At 62.1% G+C, this 17,734-nt stretch overlaps 12 protein-coding genes across 12 annotated transcripts; 5 read left to right on the top strand and 7 right to left on the bottom strand.

The window, feature by feature from the left end:
* Positions 1-98: 98 nt before the first annotated feature.
* OT_ostta14g01150 (HAD-like domain) lies at positions 99-1,793 on the bottom strand (the record flags this gene model as incomplete). Its single annotated transcript, XM_003082874.2, has 1 exon — positions 99-1,793. The coding sequence occupies one exon, from the start codon at positions 1,791-1,793 to the stop codon at positions 99-101; it is 1,695 nt and encodes a 564-aa protein (XP_003082922.2).
* Positions 1,794-2,077: 284 nt separating this feature from the next.
* OT_ostta14g01155 (HAD hydrolase, subfamily IA) lies at positions 2,078-2,839 on the bottom strand (the record flags this gene model as incomplete). Its single annotated transcript, XM_022982539.1, has 1 exon — positions 2,078-2,839. One exon carries the CDS (start codon positions 2,837-2,839, stop codon positions 2,078-2,080), a length of 762 nt encoding a protein of 253 aa, XP_022841317.1.
* Positions 2,840-2,898: 59 nt separating this feature from the next.
* On the bottom strand, positions 2,899-4,518 carry OT_ostta14g01157 (unnamed product; the record flags this gene model as incomplete). Its single annotated transcript, XM_003082877.2, has 1 exon — positions 2,899-4,518. One exon carries the CDS (start codon positions 4,516-4,518, stop codon positions 2,899-2,901), a length of 1,620 nt encoding a protein of 539 aa, XP_003082925.2.
* A 125-nt stretch (positions 4,519-4,643) lies between these two features.
* On the bottom strand, positions 4,644-6,539 carry OT_ostta14g01160 (Domain of unknown function DUF1747; the record flags this gene model as incomplete). Its single annotated transcript, XM_022982540.1, has 1 exon — positions 4,644-6,539. One exon carries the CDS (start codon positions 6,537-6,539, stop codon positions 4,644-4,646), a length of 1,896 nt encoding a protein of 631 aa, XP_022841318.1.
* Positions 6,540-6,925: 386 nt separating this feature from the next.
* OT_ostta14g01170 (GroES-like) lies at positions 6,926-7,801 on the top strand (the record flags this gene model as incomplete). The annotated part of the gene is made up of 2 exons (XM_022982541.1): positions 6,926-7,142; positions 7,335-7,801. 2 exons carry the CDS (start codon positions 6,926-6,928, stop codon positions 7,799-7,801), a joined length of 684 nt encoding a protein of 227 aa, XP_022841319.1.
* A 268-nt stretch (positions 7,802-8,069) lies between these two features.
* Positions 8,070-9,504, top strand: OT_ostta14g00065 (Chlorophyll A-B binding protein, plant; the record flags this gene model as incomplete). Its single annotated transcript, XM_003082880.1, has 2 exons — positions 8,070-8,352; positions 8,837-9,504. The coding sequence occupies 2 exons, from the start codon at positions 8,070-8,072 to the stop codon at positions 9,502-9,504; spliced, it is 951 nt and encodes a 316-aa protein (XP_003082928.1).
* Positions 9,505-9,615: 111 nt separating this feature from the next.
* On the top strand, positions 9,616-10,770 carry OT_ostta14g01180 (Protein of unknown function DUF92, TMEM19; the record flags this gene model as incomplete). Its single annotated transcript, XM_003082881.1, has 1 exon — positions 9,616-10,770. One exon carries the CDS (start codon positions 9,616-9,618, stop codon positions 10,768-10,770), a length of 1,155 nt encoding a protein of 384 aa, XP_003082929.1.
* A 54-nt stretch (positions 10,771-10,824) lies between these two features.
* Positions 10,825-11,241, top strand: OT_ostta14g01190 (Proteasome assembly chaperone 3; the record flags this gene model as incomplete). The annotated part of the gene is made up of 1 exon (XM_003082882.1): positions 10,825-11,241. The coding sequence occupies one exon, from the start codon at positions 10,825-10,827 to the stop codon at positions 11,239-11,241; it is 417 nt and encodes a 138-aa protein (XP_003082930.1).
* A 77-nt stretch (positions 11,242-11,318) lies between these two features.
* On the bottom strand, positions 11,319-12,431 carry OT_ostta14g01200 (Ankyrin repeat; the record flags this gene model as incomplete). The annotated part of the gene is made up of 1 exon (XM_003082883.2): positions 11,319-12,431. The coding sequence occupies one exon, from the start codon at positions 12,429-12,431 to the stop codon at positions 11,319-11,321; it is 1,113 nt and encodes a 370-aa protein (XP_003082931.2).
* Positions 12,432-12,861: 430 nt separating this feature from the next.
* On the top strand, positions 12,862-14,370 carry OT_ostta14g01210 (Carotene isomerase; the record flags this gene model as incomplete). Its single annotated transcript, XM_003082884.2, has 1 exon — positions 12,862-14,370. One exon carries the CDS (start codon positions 12,862-12,864, stop codon positions 14,368-14,370), a length of 1,509 nt encoding a protein of 502 aa, XP_003082932.2.
* Positions 14,371-14,604: 234 nt separating this feature from the next.
* On the bottom strand, positions 14,605-15,159 carry OT_ostta14g01220 (Ribosomal protein S30Ae/sigma 54 modulation protein; the record flags this gene model as incomplete). The annotated part of the gene is made up of 1 exon (XM_003082885.1): positions 14,605-15,159. The coding sequence occupies one exon, from the start codon at positions 15,157-15,159 to the stop codon at positions 14,605-14,607; it is 555 nt and encodes a 184-aa protein (XP_003082933.1).
* A 370-nt stretch (positions 15,160-15,529) lies between these two features.
* On the bottom strand, positions 15,530-17,701 carry OT_ostta14g01230 (4Fe-4S ferredoxin, iron-sulphur binding,conserved site; the record flags this gene model as incomplete). The annotated part of the gene is made up of 1 exon (XM_003082886.2): positions 15,530-17,701. The coding sequence occupies one exon, from the start codon at positions 17,699-17,701 to the stop codon at positions 15,530-15,532; it is 2,172 nt and encodes a 723-aa protein (XP_003082934.2).
* Between the last annotated feature and the right edge of the window lie 33 nt (positions 17,702-17,734).

A 17,734-nucleotide genomic window follows, 5' to 3' on the forward strand; every position in this document is an offset into this window, starting at 1 on the left:
CTTGCGAAAATTCGTGAAAAACGTGATGCTTCAGAGTTGCATGATTTGAAGCGAAACGGACGACGTAACCACTATGCCGCGACGAAATAATACGTTTACTAATCTGGATTGTGAAGACGCGACCCCGGCGGTGGCTTGATCGTTCGACCGGGAGCTCGACCGATGGACTTTTTCTTTCCGGGTTCGACTCCGGTGCCTCGCGGACGAAGCGGGACGTTGAGGAGTTGCGGTGAGTGCGAGACGGCTTCGTCCCATCCGAAGCTCGGTGCGCGCTCCCACCAACCGGCACTGTCTTCCCAGGTGTCCCAACCGTCGGAACCATCGGTGGTGGCGCCCCATTTGTGGACGCGACCGTCGTGCCAGTGCTCCTCGCCCCACGTCTTCTCAAATTTGTGCCCGTCGCGATCGTCCCATGTGCTCCCGTTGCGATTCCCCGCACTCCCGTTGTGAGCGTATCCCCCCCATCGTTCTTCCCACTTTTCACCCCAGGCACGTCCGCTTCCACCGTCCTCGCTCTGATCGCGGTCGGCGAAGGAATCCGTCCACTTGACGCACCCACCGTGACCGTCCCACTCCTCGCCCCACTTGTGCGTCCAACGATTACCGTGACCGTCGTCTGGAGTCGCGCCGTTCGCGATCGCACCTTTTTTTGTACATGTACGCTTCACTTGACCGTCGCCCCAGTAGTTCTCGTCCCACACTTCGTGCCATTCGGCGCCGTCGGCTTGCGCACCCCACTTGTTCGCCTCTCTCATGATGTGCTTCGAGGCGTTTGAGAAACCGGTGGTGGTGTCGTGAGTCACTTGCTCACGCCAGCTTTCTTGCCACACGTTGCCCTTGGCGTCTCTCCCCGATTTGATCGCCCCGAGTTCCCGATAGTTGAAAGCATCGCTCGTCTCCCACCATTTTTCTTCCCACTCGACGGAACCGTCCGCGGAGGCGCCTCGGACGAGCGTCCATCGACACAGCTTCCCGCCTTCGAGTTCCTCTTCGCCTGACTCGCGCCACCACCTCGAACCATTTTCAAGTGTACCTTCGGTTTCCCCATCTGCGCCGAGCTCGCGCACGGCGGTCGCAGTTTCCTCTAGCTCCACCGTCGGCGTGTCGCTCAGCGGCGCCGGTTCCTTCGCCAAAACGACGTCGCTTTCGAATTCAAGCTTCAACTCGCTCGGCGTCTCGACGTCGCTTTGAAACTTCAACTGAAGCGAAGCCTCGGGCGCGCGCTCCGCGACCGCCACGGCCGCGCTCACGCGAGTCTCTGTCTGTCTCTGCAACTTTGGCGCCGCGGCGGCGGCGACTTTATCCGAACCCGCCGCCTCCGGCGGCGTCCACGTCCAAAAGTCGCTCCCGGGGTTGAAAGTCTCCGCCTTCGGCTTCGACGCCTTCTTCGCGGTGTTTTTCAACCCTGAATCGTTCGCGGACCTCCCTCCCTTCATCACCGCGCCGTCAGCCGCGCCCGACGCCCCGGTCGTCGTCCCGGTTGACCTCGGCGCGCTCCCGCTCGCGCTCCCGCTCGTCGCCCCTTCCCCTCCTCCCGTCGTCACCACCTCGGTCTTCGACGTCGCCGTCTCTCGCACGCTCGTCATCGCTCGCACCGCCGCCATCGCCGCCTCCGCGCGCGCCGCCGCGCCCATGGGCGTCGCCGCGGCTTCGAACAAGTCCACCACTCGCGCGCTTCGCGCGTCGTCCTCCTCCGCCGCGCGCGTCACCGGCCCGGCCCGCGCGCGCGCGCCCCTACCGGTCCATCGCGGCGGCGCGCGCGCGACCGCGCGCGCCGGCGTCGCCGTCGACATGGCGTCGCGTCGACGAATGCGGATGACGCCCCGCCGCACATGTCGCCCTTCGGCGGTCGAGCGAGCGCGCTCTCGCGGTTCGGCGACGGCGCGCGGCGCGCCCTCGCCCTCGCGTCCCGCGCGCCCTCGCGCCGCGCCACCCAAGACCCCACCCGGCCCCGCCGGAAGTCCACTCCCAGTCTTAAACTTCTTCACCGTGGCGCCGACGACGATGCCAGCGACGACTAGATACGACAGTCCCTCCGCCAGTCGCGCGCGCGGCGCGCACGGCTCAGTCAATGCAATCACACGACGCGCACATCGTCGAAGAGCGCCGCCGCGAGCTCGTCCACGGTGTCGAACACGACGTCAAAGTTCTCGGCGTGCGCCGCGTCTCTCAAGTCGTGCGATCCCCAATTCACGCCGACAGCCACGCATCCGGCCGCTCGAGCCGCCGCACCGTCGCTCGGCGCATCTCCGATGTAACACACCGTCCCGAGATCCTCCACCTCGAGCTCGCGCATGATCATCAACACTCCGTCCGGCGCCGGCTTCGCTCGCGGCACGTCGTCCGCTCCGTAACACCGCTTCATCGTACCCTCCACCCCGTTCACGCGCACCACCGCTCGCGCGTACGTCCCGCACGCGTTACTCAACACCGCCTGCGCCCGACCATCTTCCCTCAATCGCTCGACGATCGCATCGACGCCGTCGTAGAAACCCGTCGTGTCCCGACTCACCAGCTCAACGTACGTCGCGTCAAACGCCGCGCCGAGTGCCTCGCCGCACGCCGCGTCGGCGTCACCCGTGGCGTGCCAGGCCAAACGTCGCGGCGTTGTGTGTCGCGTCCCTTGTAAGTACTGCGCGCGCGTGATCTCCGCCAAGGCGTTTTGTCTGAGCACCAGGTTGGTGCAGTCGAAACCCAAGTCGGTGGAATCGGCTAAAGTGCCGTCGACGTCCCAGACGACGACTTGACACTTGGAGAGGGAGTTTGAGGGACAATCAGGGCTGCGTGCGGCGCCGGAGGGTGCGGCGCCGGACGCGATGACTGACACGCGAGGCACCATGTGCGGTTTGCGCGGTACCGTTCGTTAATTGTAAATTGTATCATTACACTACATCGTCATCAAGCCGCACGAGATTTGGGCTTAGGGTTGTCGTTCTTAGAGCCGTCGTCGTGGTCTCGTCCGAAGCCAAGGGCGTCGTACGCCTTAACGACGGCGCCGAGCGCCTTTCGACCGACAGATTGGACCTTGGCGGTCGCTTCACCGATATCCGGGATGCGGATGTCGCCCCTGGCTTGCGCATCCTTAAACTTGTCGTGCGCCACCTTGGTGTAATTTTTACCGGATTCGAACGCCTTCTGACTCGCGTGCTTCACATGCGGAGACGCGAAGCGTACGAATCGCACGCCTTGCTGTGCACCGTGCTTGAACGCGTCGTTCAATTTCTTCTTGGCCACCGCGGATATCGGAGTCTTTTCAGACTGACCGAACGTCTCTTTGATCTCAACCAGGGGAGCCACTGGAATGCCCCGATCAGTTAAGATGTGCACGATCTGCTGACGATATCTTAGCGCGTCTTTAAACTCTTGCTCGCACTCCACTTTTCGTTCATGCGTTTGGCGCACGATGTGGTTCGCCTCTCTAATAGCCTGAACAAGCTTGTGGTGTGGATTGTCCGGACTGGTCGGCAGATATTCCTCATCGGATTGGTGATAGCGTCGAACCAACTTCACCTCTGTGTCGTCCAAAGCGCGTACGGTCTCGATTATTTCCTCTTCGTCGTCGAGCGCCGACGTCGACTCTTCTGGCTCAGCCTCTGAGATCTCGCTCTGGCGTTCGGACACGGGCGACAACTTCACCGGCGAAGCTACAGCAGCCTCGGCGTCGACGATCACATCAGCGCTCTCGACTTCGGCGTCGGCTTGAGGACTTCCTCGTACCTCTTCGGTGCTCGCGGCGATGCCTTCCTCCTGTTCATTCTCATCCACGGGATCGTCCTCCACCTCTTCATCCGAATCATCCGACGTTGCGATCTCCTCGACGCTCTTCATCTCGATTCCCGTCACTTCTCGCACCTTTCGCACCGCTTCCATCTCTTTTGCCTCCTCTCTCTCGCGCTTTTTTCGCCACGCCTCCGTTCTCTGCTCGTACTCAAACTGTTCCCTCTGCGCCTTGGTGGGCTTGATCATGTGAAACACCGCGAACGCCAGCGGCGCCACCAAAAATGCGACGACGACACCGGCGAATAACATCGCACCGTCGACCGCGGCGTAGACCTCGTCCGAGCTATCTCTGGTCCACGCCCGCGCCTCCTCGGCGCTCAACTCCCTATCCGGCTCTTCGCCGCGCATCGACTCATCGTCCCCGCCACCGCCACCGCCACCGCCACCACCGCCGAACCACTTTCGTCCACCACCCCGATCGCCTCGACCGCCGTCTCCGCTCCCTTGGAACGATTTTCTCGCTCTTCGCGTCGCGTCGCTCGCCGTCCGCCTGGCCCGCGCCAGGATTCCCTCCGCCGGCGGCGTCGCCGTCGGTTCCACCGCCACCGCGATCGGTTCGGGAGATACATCATCGATGGACGCACCGTTCACCGTCGGCGAGTCGTCCCCGGCGGCGCGGATGACGACGCGCGCGCGGGAGACTCTATTAATTCGCTGTTTCCCCTTGACGTTGGAAATTCGTTTCGACTCGTTAAACGGAACCGTTCGCGTGAGGACGAGCGCCCTTGCGAGAGACATCGCGATGTACTCGCGCGCGCGCGCGCGCGACGAGCCGTGGGCGCGTTCGTGAGGGCGTCGCCGTGTGACCCGCGTCGCGCGGAGTTGGTTGGAAGCAAAGTGCGTGTGTTAAAGCGTCAAGGTCTCTAATCCTCCCCCATCGCGTCGTCATCGTCATCGTCGTCGTCCTTAATCTCAACCTTTGGTTTGACATCGGTGTCCATCGCATCGGCGTCGGCGTCGGCGTCGGCGCCGCGCGCGTTGTACTCAGCCATCTCGCGCTCGTATCGCGCCTTGTCCTCCTCGGCTTGTTGCTGATATACGCTCTTCTCTTCGTCGGAGACCGTCTTCCAACGTTCGCCGAGCGCCTTGGCGATGTCAGTGATGCCAAATTCGGGGTTTGCCTCGGCGATCTCGGCGCGCTTGGCGGCGGAGAAGAACATGTATGCCGAGAGCCCGCGCTTTGGCGCGTTCGGATCCTTCTTGGCACGCTTCTTCTTAGGTGATTTCTTCGTCTTTTTCGGCGCGTCCTCGCCGCTTCCCGAGTCTGAATCACTATCAGTGGGCTCTCCCCCGTCGGATTCGCTCCCGGCAGCGAAATCTTCGTCCTCTTCGCTCTCATCGTCGCCTCGCGCGGCGTATCCCTCGTCGTCGTCTGACGCCTCCGCGATGAGCGCATCAGCGCGAGCGTTCGTATCGACGTTGGAGATGCGAACCTCCTTCGCCGTCAAAAAGTTGACCAAGTTTTGGAACTCCGAACGCTGGATACCGTGGAAATCGTACGATGATCCGCCCTTCATGGTGATGGTGAGGTCAAAAGTCTTTGCGCTCGAGTGACCGGCGGCGGCGTGACGCTCGAACTCCACCTCGTCGACCTCGGAGTAGTGCAAGAGCAGCGGCGGCTTGGGGACGTAGAAGAAGGCCTTCTCGAGCGGATAGAGCAAACCGACGTCTGCCTTGTGCGATACGCGGATGGCATGCCCGCCCGCCGAGGCGGTGAAAGCGCTTTGTCTGGTGAGCTTAACTCCCGCCAAATTCTTCAGCACGCGCACGAAAACTTCGCCAACAGATCCGTCATAGGACGCTTCCAAGGTTGGAAATTTCTCTTTCATCGCCGGTTCCAAGTTCGGCACCACAGTGAGGTGCTCGTCGTCGTTGAACATTGCGAGAATGTGCGGGTAAAACGTTTGTCCCTTGCGAATCGGCGGATCGAGCGCGATGACCGCGTGCGACTGATTCGAGTGCGGCTTCGGAAGGAGGTACACGCGCACGATGGAAGAGTATTGCACCTTGAAATCCAGCGTGCTTGACTGCATCTTCATGTACGTATGATGGAGATCCATCGTGACCTTACCTCTCGGCACCACCATGGAGACGGAATCAAACTCCGCAACCGGTTCTCCCGCCTCGGCGTCAGCGGCGGCGATGGACAGGATCGCCGCTCGCAAGCGATGCGCCGCGCTGTCTTCCGGATTCTCCGGATCCTCACCCGCCCACGTTTCGCTTCCGGGAGGAACAAAGAACGACATCTCCACCAGCGAGTCCTTCTCCGCCGCCGTATCGTCGGTGTGAAACTGCATCACGACTTCATTCTTCCCCACCACCGTCGCTTCGGAGATATACTTCCCCTCGAGCTCGAACTGCGTCTTCCCATCCACCTCGAACACGGTCGACGCGCCTTCGATCGCGACGTCGCCCCAGTTTCGCCCGTTCACGTTCACCTCGCGCTCGCCCGTCGAGCACCCGAACGTCTCCGCGCAAAACGCCGCCGCCCGTCGCGCCTCATCGACCCCGATCCCTCCCAGCGTCAGCGTCTCCCCCGTCGTCGACCGTATCCTGAGCACACCACCGGTGGGCGTCTCGCTCCATCGCGCCGAGCTCACCGCGCTCGGCGCGAACTCCGTCTTCGCCTTCCCACCGCTCGTCCCACCCGACGCGATGAATCGCGCGCCGCGCGCCTGGGACAGGGACAACTCCCCGCTCTGCCCCCCTCCGCGTCCGAGCGCGCGCGCGCTCAGGGTGTACGCACCGGCGTCCGTCATCGACGCGTCGATTATTCAAAAATCCCACGTCCCAGATCGTCGATCGTCGATTCGTCGTCGTCGCGCGCGCCGACGTCCGTCGACCGGGCGATGTCCCAGACCGACCGCGACGCGCGCGCGTCGCCCGAGCGCGCGTCGGCGTGTGCGCGACGCGCGCGCCCGTCGCGCGCGTGGAAAACCTCACCGACGCCGTGTACAATCACATACCCATACACAGAGCCACACTACGACCGTCGTGCCCCCGACCGTGTCCACTGTATACACCACGCATGATAGATCTCGAGATCACTGTATACGTCCATCGGTCCGGTCACGCCACGCGCGTCTCGACACCGCCGTCGACGCGTCCCGCACACGCGCGCGACGCTCGACGCCGACGCTCGACCATGTCCCTCGCCCGCGCGATCGTCGCCATCGCCTCGACGCCGCGCCCGCGACGATCGCGCGCGACGATCGCGCGCGCGGGCGCGTTCGAGGTCCCGAACGCGTACGCCACGGTGACGCCGACGATGAACGGGGTGCTGGTCAAGGTGGCGGCCGCGGAGGCGGTGACCAAGGGCGGGATCGTGCTCACGGAGAGCGCGCAACGGAAACCGACGAGCGGTGCGTGCGAGGGGTGACGCGGATGGGTGACGTGGACGCGCGAGAGAGGGATGGGGGGGGGGGACGCGGATGAGGGTTTGTCGACGCGGACGCGCGAGAGGGCGCGACGACGCGATGGGGGGGGGTCTGGGGGTGCATAGACGTCGATGCGCGACCGCGGTGACTGACGCGAGATGTGTGACGCGTTCGTAGGCGATGTGACGGCCATCGGTCCGGATTGCAAGCACGTCGCCGTCGGCGCGACGGTGCTCTACAGCAAGTTTGGCATCGGGTGCACGGACGTGAAGATTGGTGCGGACGAGTACACGCTCATTAAGGAGGCTGATTTGATCGGTACCTTTCCGAACAGCGGCGCGCGGGCGAACGATATTCCCAAGCTCGCGCCGTGCGGCGATCGCGTCTTGTTGCAAGTCGAGCGCGCCGCGAGCGAGACCAAGGGCGGCATCTTGCTCACGGAGGGCTCCAAGGAGAAGCCCATCGTCGGCACCGTCCTCGCCGTCGGTCCGGGTAAGGTTGAAAAAGACGGTACCGTGAAGCCGATGACCCTGCGCGCCGGCGACAAGGTTGTCTACTTCAAGTACGCCGGCGACCAAATGTCCGACGAGGCGGGCAACCCGTTCGTCGTCCTCCACGAGAACGACTGCCTCGCCAAGCTCTGAGCGTCACCGCGCCTCGAGACACACGTTAGCATTCATTATCACCGCGCGCGCGCGATTCTACGAGCGTCACGACGGTTGTAACGCCATCCGCGTCCGACGTCCCATCCGCCCCAGTCGAGCCCCAGTCACGACTCAGACACTCGCGCGGTCGACGCGTGGAAAGATTCTTCCATACTTCCGGGTGTCGACTCCACGAGTCATGACTCAAAAATGACCCCCATCACCACCCCCACCCGAGATCCTCGCGCGCGCACACCTCGACGCCGCGATGCGCGTGACCGCGTTGTTCTCGAAGACCAAAGCCGCGCCCGCGCCCGCGAAGGGCGCGAAAGCGCCGGCGGGGGCCAAGCCAGGGATTACCCTCCCCTCCAACCCGTTCGCGGCGAAACCGGCGACGAAGGCGACGCCCGCGGCGAAGAAACCGGCGGCGGTGAAGAAGACGGTGGTGAAGACGACGCCGGTGAAGAAACCGACGCCGGCGACGAAGCGGGCGCCGGTGAAGGCGGCGCGACAGCCGGTGGATCAGAAGGCGGCGATCGCGAAGTGGTACGGTGCGTGGTGTGAGCGATGGCGACGACGCGCGCGGGAAGGGGGCGAAAGATCGGGAATTGGCGTATCTTATCGGGAGAGATACGGTTAGGTGGCGATCGAGGGGCGCGACGGGGCGCGCGGGCGCGCGCGCGGGTCGCGCGGAGGTGGGAACGGTGGATGATTGTGAATACACGACGGCGGATGCGGCGCGGGGGGGATGGGGGACGACGCGCGCGCGCGAGAGGGAAGATATGGTGAATTCACCCGACGCGGACGCCGGACGCCGGACGGGACGCGGGAGAGACGGGCGCGGATGCGAGCGTGGATGCGATTCGAACCCAAGTGAGGACGTTGAGGTTGATGGTGTGACGGTCAAGTCGCGTTCGGCCGGTTACGGGAGAGAACCGTTGGATGATGGGATGTTGGGAGACGGATAAAGAGACTCGAATGCGAGAATGAGCGAAGACTGACGACGGCGAAATCCACCTTTGCGCGCGAACGCAGGCCCGAACCGTAAGCTCTACCTCCCGGGTGGTTTGCTCACCAAGGCCGATCTCCCGAGCTACCTCGACGGTACGCTCGCGGGTGACTACGGCTTTGACCCGCTCGGCCTCGGCGCCGACGGCAAGGTCAAGGACTACCGCGTCGCGGAGATCCTTCACGCCCGTTGGGCGATGCTCGCGGTGCCGGGCGTCGTCATTCCGGAAGCGTTGAACATTCCGGGTGGTGTCTGGACCGAGACCGGTAAGGTCTTCCTCGACGGCGAGACCGGTCGCGACTCTATTCTCGAGTTCTGGCCGATCTACGCCGCGATTCAAGTCGTCCTCATGGGTGGCGCCGAAAAGTTCCGCCAAGACGGCGTCGGCCCGGCTGGCTTCGTTCCGTTCAAGGGCAAGTTTGAAGAATCAGCTTTCAACGGTCTCGATCCGGTCAACCCGGGTGGTCCGCTCGACTTCTTCGACGTCGCCAAGAACCCGCAAGACTTGCAAATCCTCAAGGTTAAGGAGATCAAGAACGGCCGTCTCGCGATGATCGCGATGCTCGGCGTGTTCGTGCAAGGCGCCGTCACCGGCGAAGGTCCGGCGGCGAACTGGGGTAAGCACGTCGCCAACCCGTTCGGCTACAACTTTGTCACGATTACCTCCGGTATCGACCGCACGCCGGTGCTTTAAACGTATGCAAGGGATGAGACGCAACGCGATAGCTCTCGCGCATTTGTAACCGTCCTCTGCAAAATTCGATCCACCGCACTCATCGACGCTCGAGAGATCATCGGACGGGCGATGTCCATCGCCGCGATCGGCATCGCTCCCGTTCACGCGCGCGTGGTCGCGCCGATCGCGCGCAGACACCGCGAGCGTCTGACGCGCGCCTCGAGCGCGTCCCGCTTTGACTCTGCGCCCGCGGCGTCAACCCTCGGGTTCGCTCTCCGCGCGCGTCGTCGCTCCGCCGCGCGTCGTCCGTCGAGTCGTCACGTCCGCGCGGATGCCGTGGCATCGTCGTCGGCGTCGTCGAAGACGGAATCGGGCGGGAACACGACGCTCGTCGTCGCCGGAGCGGTCGCGGTGTGCGCCATCGCGGCGACGCACGCGAGCGGCTCCGCCATCGCGCGCGCGGGTGGAAGCGCCGTCTTGGGATGCCTACTAGCGCTCGTTGGGTACAAGAAGAAGTCTCTCGACGCGAGTGGGGCGATCGCGGCGATCGGAGTTGGTTTTGGAAGCATTTACGCCGACGCGCGGTTCGGCGCGGCGCTCGCGGCGTTCTTCTTCACGAGCAGCGCGGTGACGCGAGTGCGCTCGGATGTGAAGCGAAGGGTCGATGAACACTTCAAAGTCGGTGGTGGGAGAGATTGGGTGCAGGTGTTCGCGAATGGTTTCGTGCCGACGATGATCGCGTTGGCGTACGCGTTCGGAGCCACGGGCTCGAACGCGGGCGCGATGGCGAGCGCGTATTTAGGATATTACGCGTGCTGCGGCGGCGACACGTGGGCATCCGAGCTCGGGGTGTTGTCCACGTCTAAACCTAGGCTCATTACGAACTGGACGCGCGAGGTGGACGCGGGAACCAACGGCGGCGTCACCGCGCTGGGATGGGTCGCGAGCGCGAGCGGCGGCGCCGCCGTGGGCGCCGCGTTTCATCTCGTCCAGGTCATCCTCCGCGCGTTCGCTCCAAACGGCGCAGTCAGATTTGCTCCATCGAGTGCGCTCGAGCTCATCGTCTTCGGCGCCGTCGCCGGTGTCTTCGGCTCGCTCGTCGACAGCGTCCTCGGCGCTACCATACAGTTTTCGGGTTGGTGCTCCGCGCGCCAAAAAGTCGTCTCCAAGCCGGGCCCATCCGTCGAGCGCATCAGCGGTCTAGAGATCCTGAGCAACAGTGCGGTCAACTTGGTGTCTGGGATCGTCACCGCCGTCGTCGCCGCTGTATTCTTCCCACTGTAACGCGTTCGCCTCCATTCCATCGCCTCGCCGCACTCCTCGCCTCACCTCGCCGCCATGTTCCCTCCTCGCTCCGGCGCGTGCGCGTGCGAGATCGCGAGCGTGCACACGGAGTTCTTAATCACCGAGTACACCGACCGCGTCCTCGTCGTCGCGACGCAGATCGGTAAGCTCGGCACGGTGTATCACTTGCGCAGGGACGTCCCGGGCGAGTTGTCTCTGCAACGCGCGGACGCGGATGCGCTCGCGGACGACGAGGGCCTCGCGCGGTGCGAGACGCTGATCGGTCGAAGAGACGACGCGACGTTGGACGCGTGCGCGCGAAGGATCGGGGAGGTGCTGTTCGCGAGAGGGCTGGAGAAACCGATCGTGTGCGCGTTGGGATTGCGGAGCGGGTGCGGGCTGGAGGCGAAGAGGGCGGTGGCGTCGACGGCGATCGAGCGGGCGAGCGAGTTGTTGGGGATCGCGCAGTGAGGCGATCGTCATAGCAAACAGTCATTTATGGTTGTAACAACAGTATACACGAATTAGGGCGAGTGAAGGGTCGAGGATCAGAGTTCGTCGCGCGCGGCGGCGGCTCCCGCGTCGAAGGCGCACTCACCCTCCGCGGCGGTTTCCGAGTCGCATCTCGCCTTGGCTGCGTTGTCTGCCTTCTTCTTGGAAACCTTACCCGCAAGGTTAGTGTAATCCTTCGTCTCGTTGAGCGACATCGTCACGTTGGTGCCGTTGAAGTTGACCGTGACGTCCGGGTCGTCGCCGTATCTGACGTTCAAGTCGTCAATCGTTGTCTTGAGGAGCTTGTCGACATCGACGTCGATACCCTCTGTTTTAACGTGCTCGGCGAAACGATCCGCCGTCTCCTGACGAAGTCTCCGTTTCTTTTCTTGCCCGCTCTCCTTCTTATCCGCGCCAGCGGCGTCGAGGAGACTCGCGATTTCGTCCTCTCGCATGATCATCGCGAGCTTGGCTGCCGTGAGACCGAGGTCCATGAGCGGCGTCTTTTGCACGTAATTCACCACCGCACCCGCATCGAGCAATATCTTCACACAATCCTTACACTTGGCCATGACGGAGCGCATGAGCGCCGAATACCCCAAGCCGTCGATCTCGTTCGCGTTCGCTCCGTAATCGAGCAACAAATCGATAGCCTTGGCGTTCCCGAGAAACGCCGCCTTCATGATGGGCACCATGTGTCGTGTTTCCCCGAGTTTTTGACACTTCTCCCTCAAATTTGGTTTCCAACGCAAGAGATCATCCAGCTCCTCCATGTCGTCGTCGTCGATCGCCTCGTGGATCGACCCGATCGCGCTCTCCCCCTCGCCGAGCGTCGGCTCCGGAGCCTTGAACTCCTCCTCCTCCTTTTCAATCTTCTTCTTCGCCGACGCTTTCGCCGACTTCTTCCGTCGTCTGGTCGACATCTTCGAAGTCTTCACCGTTCCATCGGTCTCAGGCGTCGTCGCGGTCGCGTCCGCCGTCGCCGTCCGCACCTCGGGCTTCGCGCTCGCCGCCGCGAGCGAATCCTCCGACAGCGCCGCCCCTTTCCCGTCTCCGGAGAACCCGATCCCGTGCGCCGGTCCCACCGCGGCCGCAATGACGAACACGATCACGACACGGAGCGTCTTCGCGAACGACGCGCGCGCGCGCGCGCGACGCGTCGTCGTCATCGTCTTCGTCGACGAATTTTCAACACAATCACGCATCGTCGATTTATCGTCGACTTACGCTTTCGTCTCGCGTCTGTCCCGCCTCGCGCGTCGCCGTGTCGTCGCCGTCGAACGTCCCGATGTCCCCTCTGCGCGATACGTCCGAGCGGACGGTTTCGACGCGCGCGCGTCGCGCGATGACGCTTCGGCTGTGTTCGCTCTCGGCGATGCTCGTGACTTCACGACAGTGCGCGTGATGCGCGCGCGGGCGCTCTCGGACGCGTCGACGCCGTCGAGAGCTCGCGCGCGATCGTTCGCGCGCGCGCGTCGGGTTTTCGCGCGCACGACGCGCGGACGGGCGACGGAAAACGATGAAGATGTCTCTGACGTCGTCGTCATCGGCGCCGGAATCGGTGGATTGAGCGCGGCCGCGATCGTCGCGAAGTGCGGGATGTCGGTCACCGTGCTGGAGTCGCATAACGTCCCGGGTGGAGCCGCGCACGCGTGGGCGCGCGATGGGTACACGTTCGAGTCCGGACCGTCGCTGTACAGCGGATTAGGCGATTGGCCGACGACGAACCCGTGCGGACAAATCTTACACGCCGTGGATGAAAAGGTGGAGTGCGTGCGGTACAACACGTGGATGTGTCACTTGCCGGAGGGGACTTTCGTGACGGAGGTTGGGAACGATCAGTTTTTGGAATGTTTGAGGACGTACGTGGAGGACGGCGACGCGGCTGCGGAGGAGTGGATTCGCTTGAAAGAACTGATGCGGCCGATGGCGACGGCGAGCGCGTCGTTGCCGCCAGCGGCGGTGCGCAGCGATGTTTGGGGGGCGTTCACGCTCGCTAGGTTCGTTCCGGGATTGATCAAGTCGGCCAATTACATTCCGAAAATCATGGCGCCGTACTCGAACTTTATGGACGAGAACGAAATCAAGCACCCGTTCATCAGAAACTACATGGAGATGCTGTGCTTTCTTCTAAGCGGTGCGCCGGCCTCGGGGACGATGTCAGCAGAAATTGGTTACATGTTCGACGATTGGTACCGACCGAACTCGATGTTGGAGTTCCCGAAGGGGGGTTCGGGCGCCATCGTCGAGGCGCTCGTGCGAGGCGTACAGAAAAATGGCGGCGTGGTCAAGTGCGGGACACACGTTGAGGAGATCTTGGTTGAGGGCGAAGAAGACAAAAAGCGTGCGGTCGGTGTGCGTACGCGCGGCGGGAAGACGTACCGCGCGAAGAAGGCAGTGATCTCAAACGCGACGACGTGGGACACCGTTCCGATGCTTCCACCGGGCGCGATGCCAAGCGAGTGGATCGATGAAGTGTCGTCGACGGAAATGTGCGAATCTTTCATGCACTTACATCTTGGGATCGATGCGGTCGATTTGCCGGACGATTTGGAGATCCACCACATCTACGTCGAGGACTGGTCGCGCGGCGTCACGGCGGAGCAAAACATGGTGCTCATTTCAATCCCTTCCGTCCTCGACCCGAGCATGGCGCCGGAGGGCAAGCATGTCATCCACGCCTACACCCCGGGCAATGAGCCGCTTGATATTTGGGATGGACTTGATCGCAACTCGGACGAGTACAAGGCGCTCAAGGAAGAACGATCGCAGGTTCTTTGGAGAGCCATCGAGAAGGTGATTCCAGACGTGCGAAAGCGCGCCGAGATCACGATGGTCGGTACGCCGGTGACTCAAAAGCGATTTTTGCGACGCGCGCGCGGTACGTACGGGGGTACAGGGTGGATTTCAGCCGATCAGGACACAATTCCGATCACGAGCGCGTCCACACCGCTACCCGGCTTGCTCGTCGTTGGGGATTCAAATTTTCCCGGACCAGGCGTTCCCGCCGTCGCCGCCGGCGGATGGTCCGCGGCGAACGAGCTCATCTCCCCGATGCAGACCGCCGCTCTTCTCGACAAGGTGTGTCCGCCGGGGACGGCAAAGTAGAGTAGCCATTCATTCAACCTCTATTATTTTTATGCTAAAAAATGTGAGTGCGAACACGTATTAAAGTGTGCGTGTTAAAAGTACGGAACGATGCTACTTCGCGCTCTTACGGCTCGCGTACGATCGAAACGTTTTACGTAAACAAACGTCCGTCGTCGTTAGCCTCAAGCGCACGTGCGGCTGGTGATAAGAATAAAGCGCAAGCGAGAGAGTCGTCCGGTTCGCGCAAGCCGTTTACGCCGCCGGAGGCACGTCGTCGCCGTCAACGTCCTCCGCATCCAGGAGAGCCTCCTTTGGCGACGCATCGTGCGCGGCGTGTCTCGCTCCCTTGCCACCATGCTTCTCCTTGTGCTTTCGAATCGACCGCGTCACGATGTCCGCGCACTGATCGATTGTCGCGTAAAGATTCTCCCCAACTCCGTCCGCGTGCAGTGTGGGCCCGCGCGTCATCAAAACCGTCACTTCCGTCTTATGTTCGACCCCACCCTTCGACCCCTCGCCCCCTCGAGCGCTGCATCGCACATCAACCTCCCGAATATCTCTCGAATCCACGTGCGAGCAAGCTCGTCCAATCTTGCTCCTCACGTACTCGTCGATCGCAGGCGTGATCTCCAAGTGCAAGCCTTGGACCAACATTTTCACATCCGTGTTCGTCGACGCCTTCGTTTGCACCGCCCGCGATCGCAAAGAGTTCGTTCGACGGAGAACATTAGTGCGCGCGTTTTCGTTCACGTGCACCGCGTTCACGCGCTTCGCGCACGACGTGCGTTGACCGAGACAAGAATGCATCGGCGGTTATTCGGATTTCGATCGCGTTTTCGATCGGGTTCGATCGTCTCGCGCGCTGTTCCAGTGCGCTTCGGTCGCTTTGTTGCGATGAAAGAACGAAACGAAAAACAATCGATCGTTCTGTGTCGTGCGTGAGCTCTCGAAGTGCTCGCGCGCGCGTGTGTGCGGGCGATGGTGCGATCTCGAGTTGACACGTCGGACTGCGCGATCGATGGGCACTTTTCGCCGAAAAGTTTTTGGGTTTCTCCTGATACGGTTCCTCCTAGTATGACCCGAGTCGATACGCGCGTGTACTCAACACGTCGACGCGCGGGAGCGGGATCAGGCGGATACGGTACGAGTACCGCTAGCAGTAGTTGATTTACACACGTCATTGCGCGACGACGACGACGCGCCACAGGGCGCCCGCGATGCAAAGGATGGAGACGGATTGGGGCGCGACGGCGAGCCACGGGCGAGAAGCGTTGTAACGGAGTAATACCAGACTCCATGACGCCCCGGCGATCAGGGCGATGCCCTGACAAAATGAAATGACGTGGTCATCTGCGACGAGCGAGGGGAGCCCCGCGTTGTCGGCGAGCGCAGAGAGACCAAACGTGCGCGCGGCGACGGGTAATACGCGACCAGCCTCGCCCATGCCCATGTCGAGAAAGTGTGCAAGGAGGGCGAGCCAGCATAGAGGGAGGTAGGCGTACGCTTCCTTGACGAACGGCTGAGGGGGTGTCTCGCGCTCGCTCGACGCATTGACGACGGCGTTGGAGATGCGCCCGAGTGCGTGCGAAGAAAACGCAACAATCGAAGGAAACGCAAGCGCACAGAACGCAGCGATGGTATGCACAACGAATGGTTCGGATGCGAACGCATTATCGCCGGATGTCGACGAAGCCATCGTTCGAATCGCTTCCTGAACCTCGGGTGACGCGCCGAATGCATCGGCGAGTTCCGGAAGACGGTGACAAAAGCTCGCACCCAACAGTAGAAAGAGTAACGCCGCTTCATGCGCCATTGGCTGATTTGTCGTCCAAAGATCAATTCCCGGAGGGCGTAGGTTAAGTCGCACTGAGCTGTGCGGGCACGCCTGAACACACGAACCGCACAACACGCAGTCGTGGTTATCCTTTATTTGCGCCGGATGGATACCGACCGGACACCCAGATGTCTCCATGCCATCGGGCGGTACTGCCGGACCACCCTTAAAGCAACCGTACGAACTACACTGCGCAGAACACACGCCCTGCTCGGCCCGAATCTCCGTGCCAGAAATTTTAGCAAACATACCATTCATCCCACCTATAGGGCAGACATATCTACACCAAATTCTCTTCTCAAAAAAGACGCTTCCGATGACTGCGCCGCTCGTTATGAGCAAAAGCAACCCACTTGAGAGCGCGGCATGGTCTTCGAGCGCCCACAACTCTTCCCAGAGCAAAATGACGGCGAATAATGACACCAGGACCCATCCACCGTACCTTTCCATGGCCTCATGGGGCCAAGCACGCATGGGCCATCCGGCGCGAATCGCAAACTCCTGAGCTTTCGTGCCGACTGCCATGAACGGACAAAATGCACACCAAAGTCTTCCCACAAGAGGATACGTTATCAAAATTCCCGGCCACCACCAAGCCCAAAAGATATTCAGAAACACATTACTATCGCGACTCTGTGGGCCGAGCAATAGTGCGAGGTTGACTAACGCAAACGCCGGAATCACAACCTTGCTCTGGAATCCACCGTTCCATAGTTCTGAGCGCATCATCGTACGCGTCCAAGGCAGAGCAGAAAACAAATTAAGCCTAAAGTTCGTGCCCCTACGCCAGCCCCCGTAACCAGATTTTGAATTTGGCCATAGCACTTGCTTTGTGATCAACTGACAGCTAAAGTCGTCTGCTTCGCCGTCGCGCGAGCGCAGTTGTGTGACGCGGTTTGCGCGCAACTGAACCATCGCCCGCTTAAGCACTGTTTCGAGTTCGTCTTCATTACCTGGCCAATCGTGCGCTTGAAGAGCTCGCACACCGTCTTCGCTCAGATCATATCGAACCGGGTCATCCGATTCCATCTCTGCTCTACGCATGAAAAAATGCGCCTCTGCCTCAACATCCGCGCGACGCACGCGCAACGGCGGAATCCGAATCGTCATCACATCATCCGTGTCCATCCCGCGCAACACTTCTGGAATGGACACCGACGATGTGAGCACCACGCGCACTCGACTTGACCGATCCGTGCCGCCATCATTCGCGCGCTGCGCTTTGAGAGCTTCGTTCACCGCCCGACGCGTCTGGAGCGGTAACAAATCGACGTCGCGAAGAATGAGCGCTCCACCCGGACCCACATCGCGAAACGCCTTGGTAATCACACTCGTCGCGTGTTCCTCCGCGCGAACCGCGCTCTCGAGCGCCTCTCGACGCGCTCCTTCGTCGTAATCCCCCCCGAAGACGCGCGTCTCTCCGAACGCCGCCAATCGTCCGCAATCCACCGCCGCCGCCGCCGCGCGTCGCCGCGGCGACCCAAAGTGTATCAACTTCGCCACGTCTAACCGCATCGTCCCCGCCTCTCCGATCACCACCACGTCCCG

The sequence above is a fragment of the Ostreococcus tauri genome (assembly GCF_000214015.3).
Source record: "Ostreococcus tauri WGS project CAID00000000 data, contig chromosome 14, whole genome shotgun sequence".
Taxonomy (NCBI): domain Eukaryota; kingdom Viridiplantae; phylum Chlorophyta; class Mamiellophyceae; order Mamiellales; family Bathycoccaceae; genus Ostreococcus; species Ostreococcus tauri.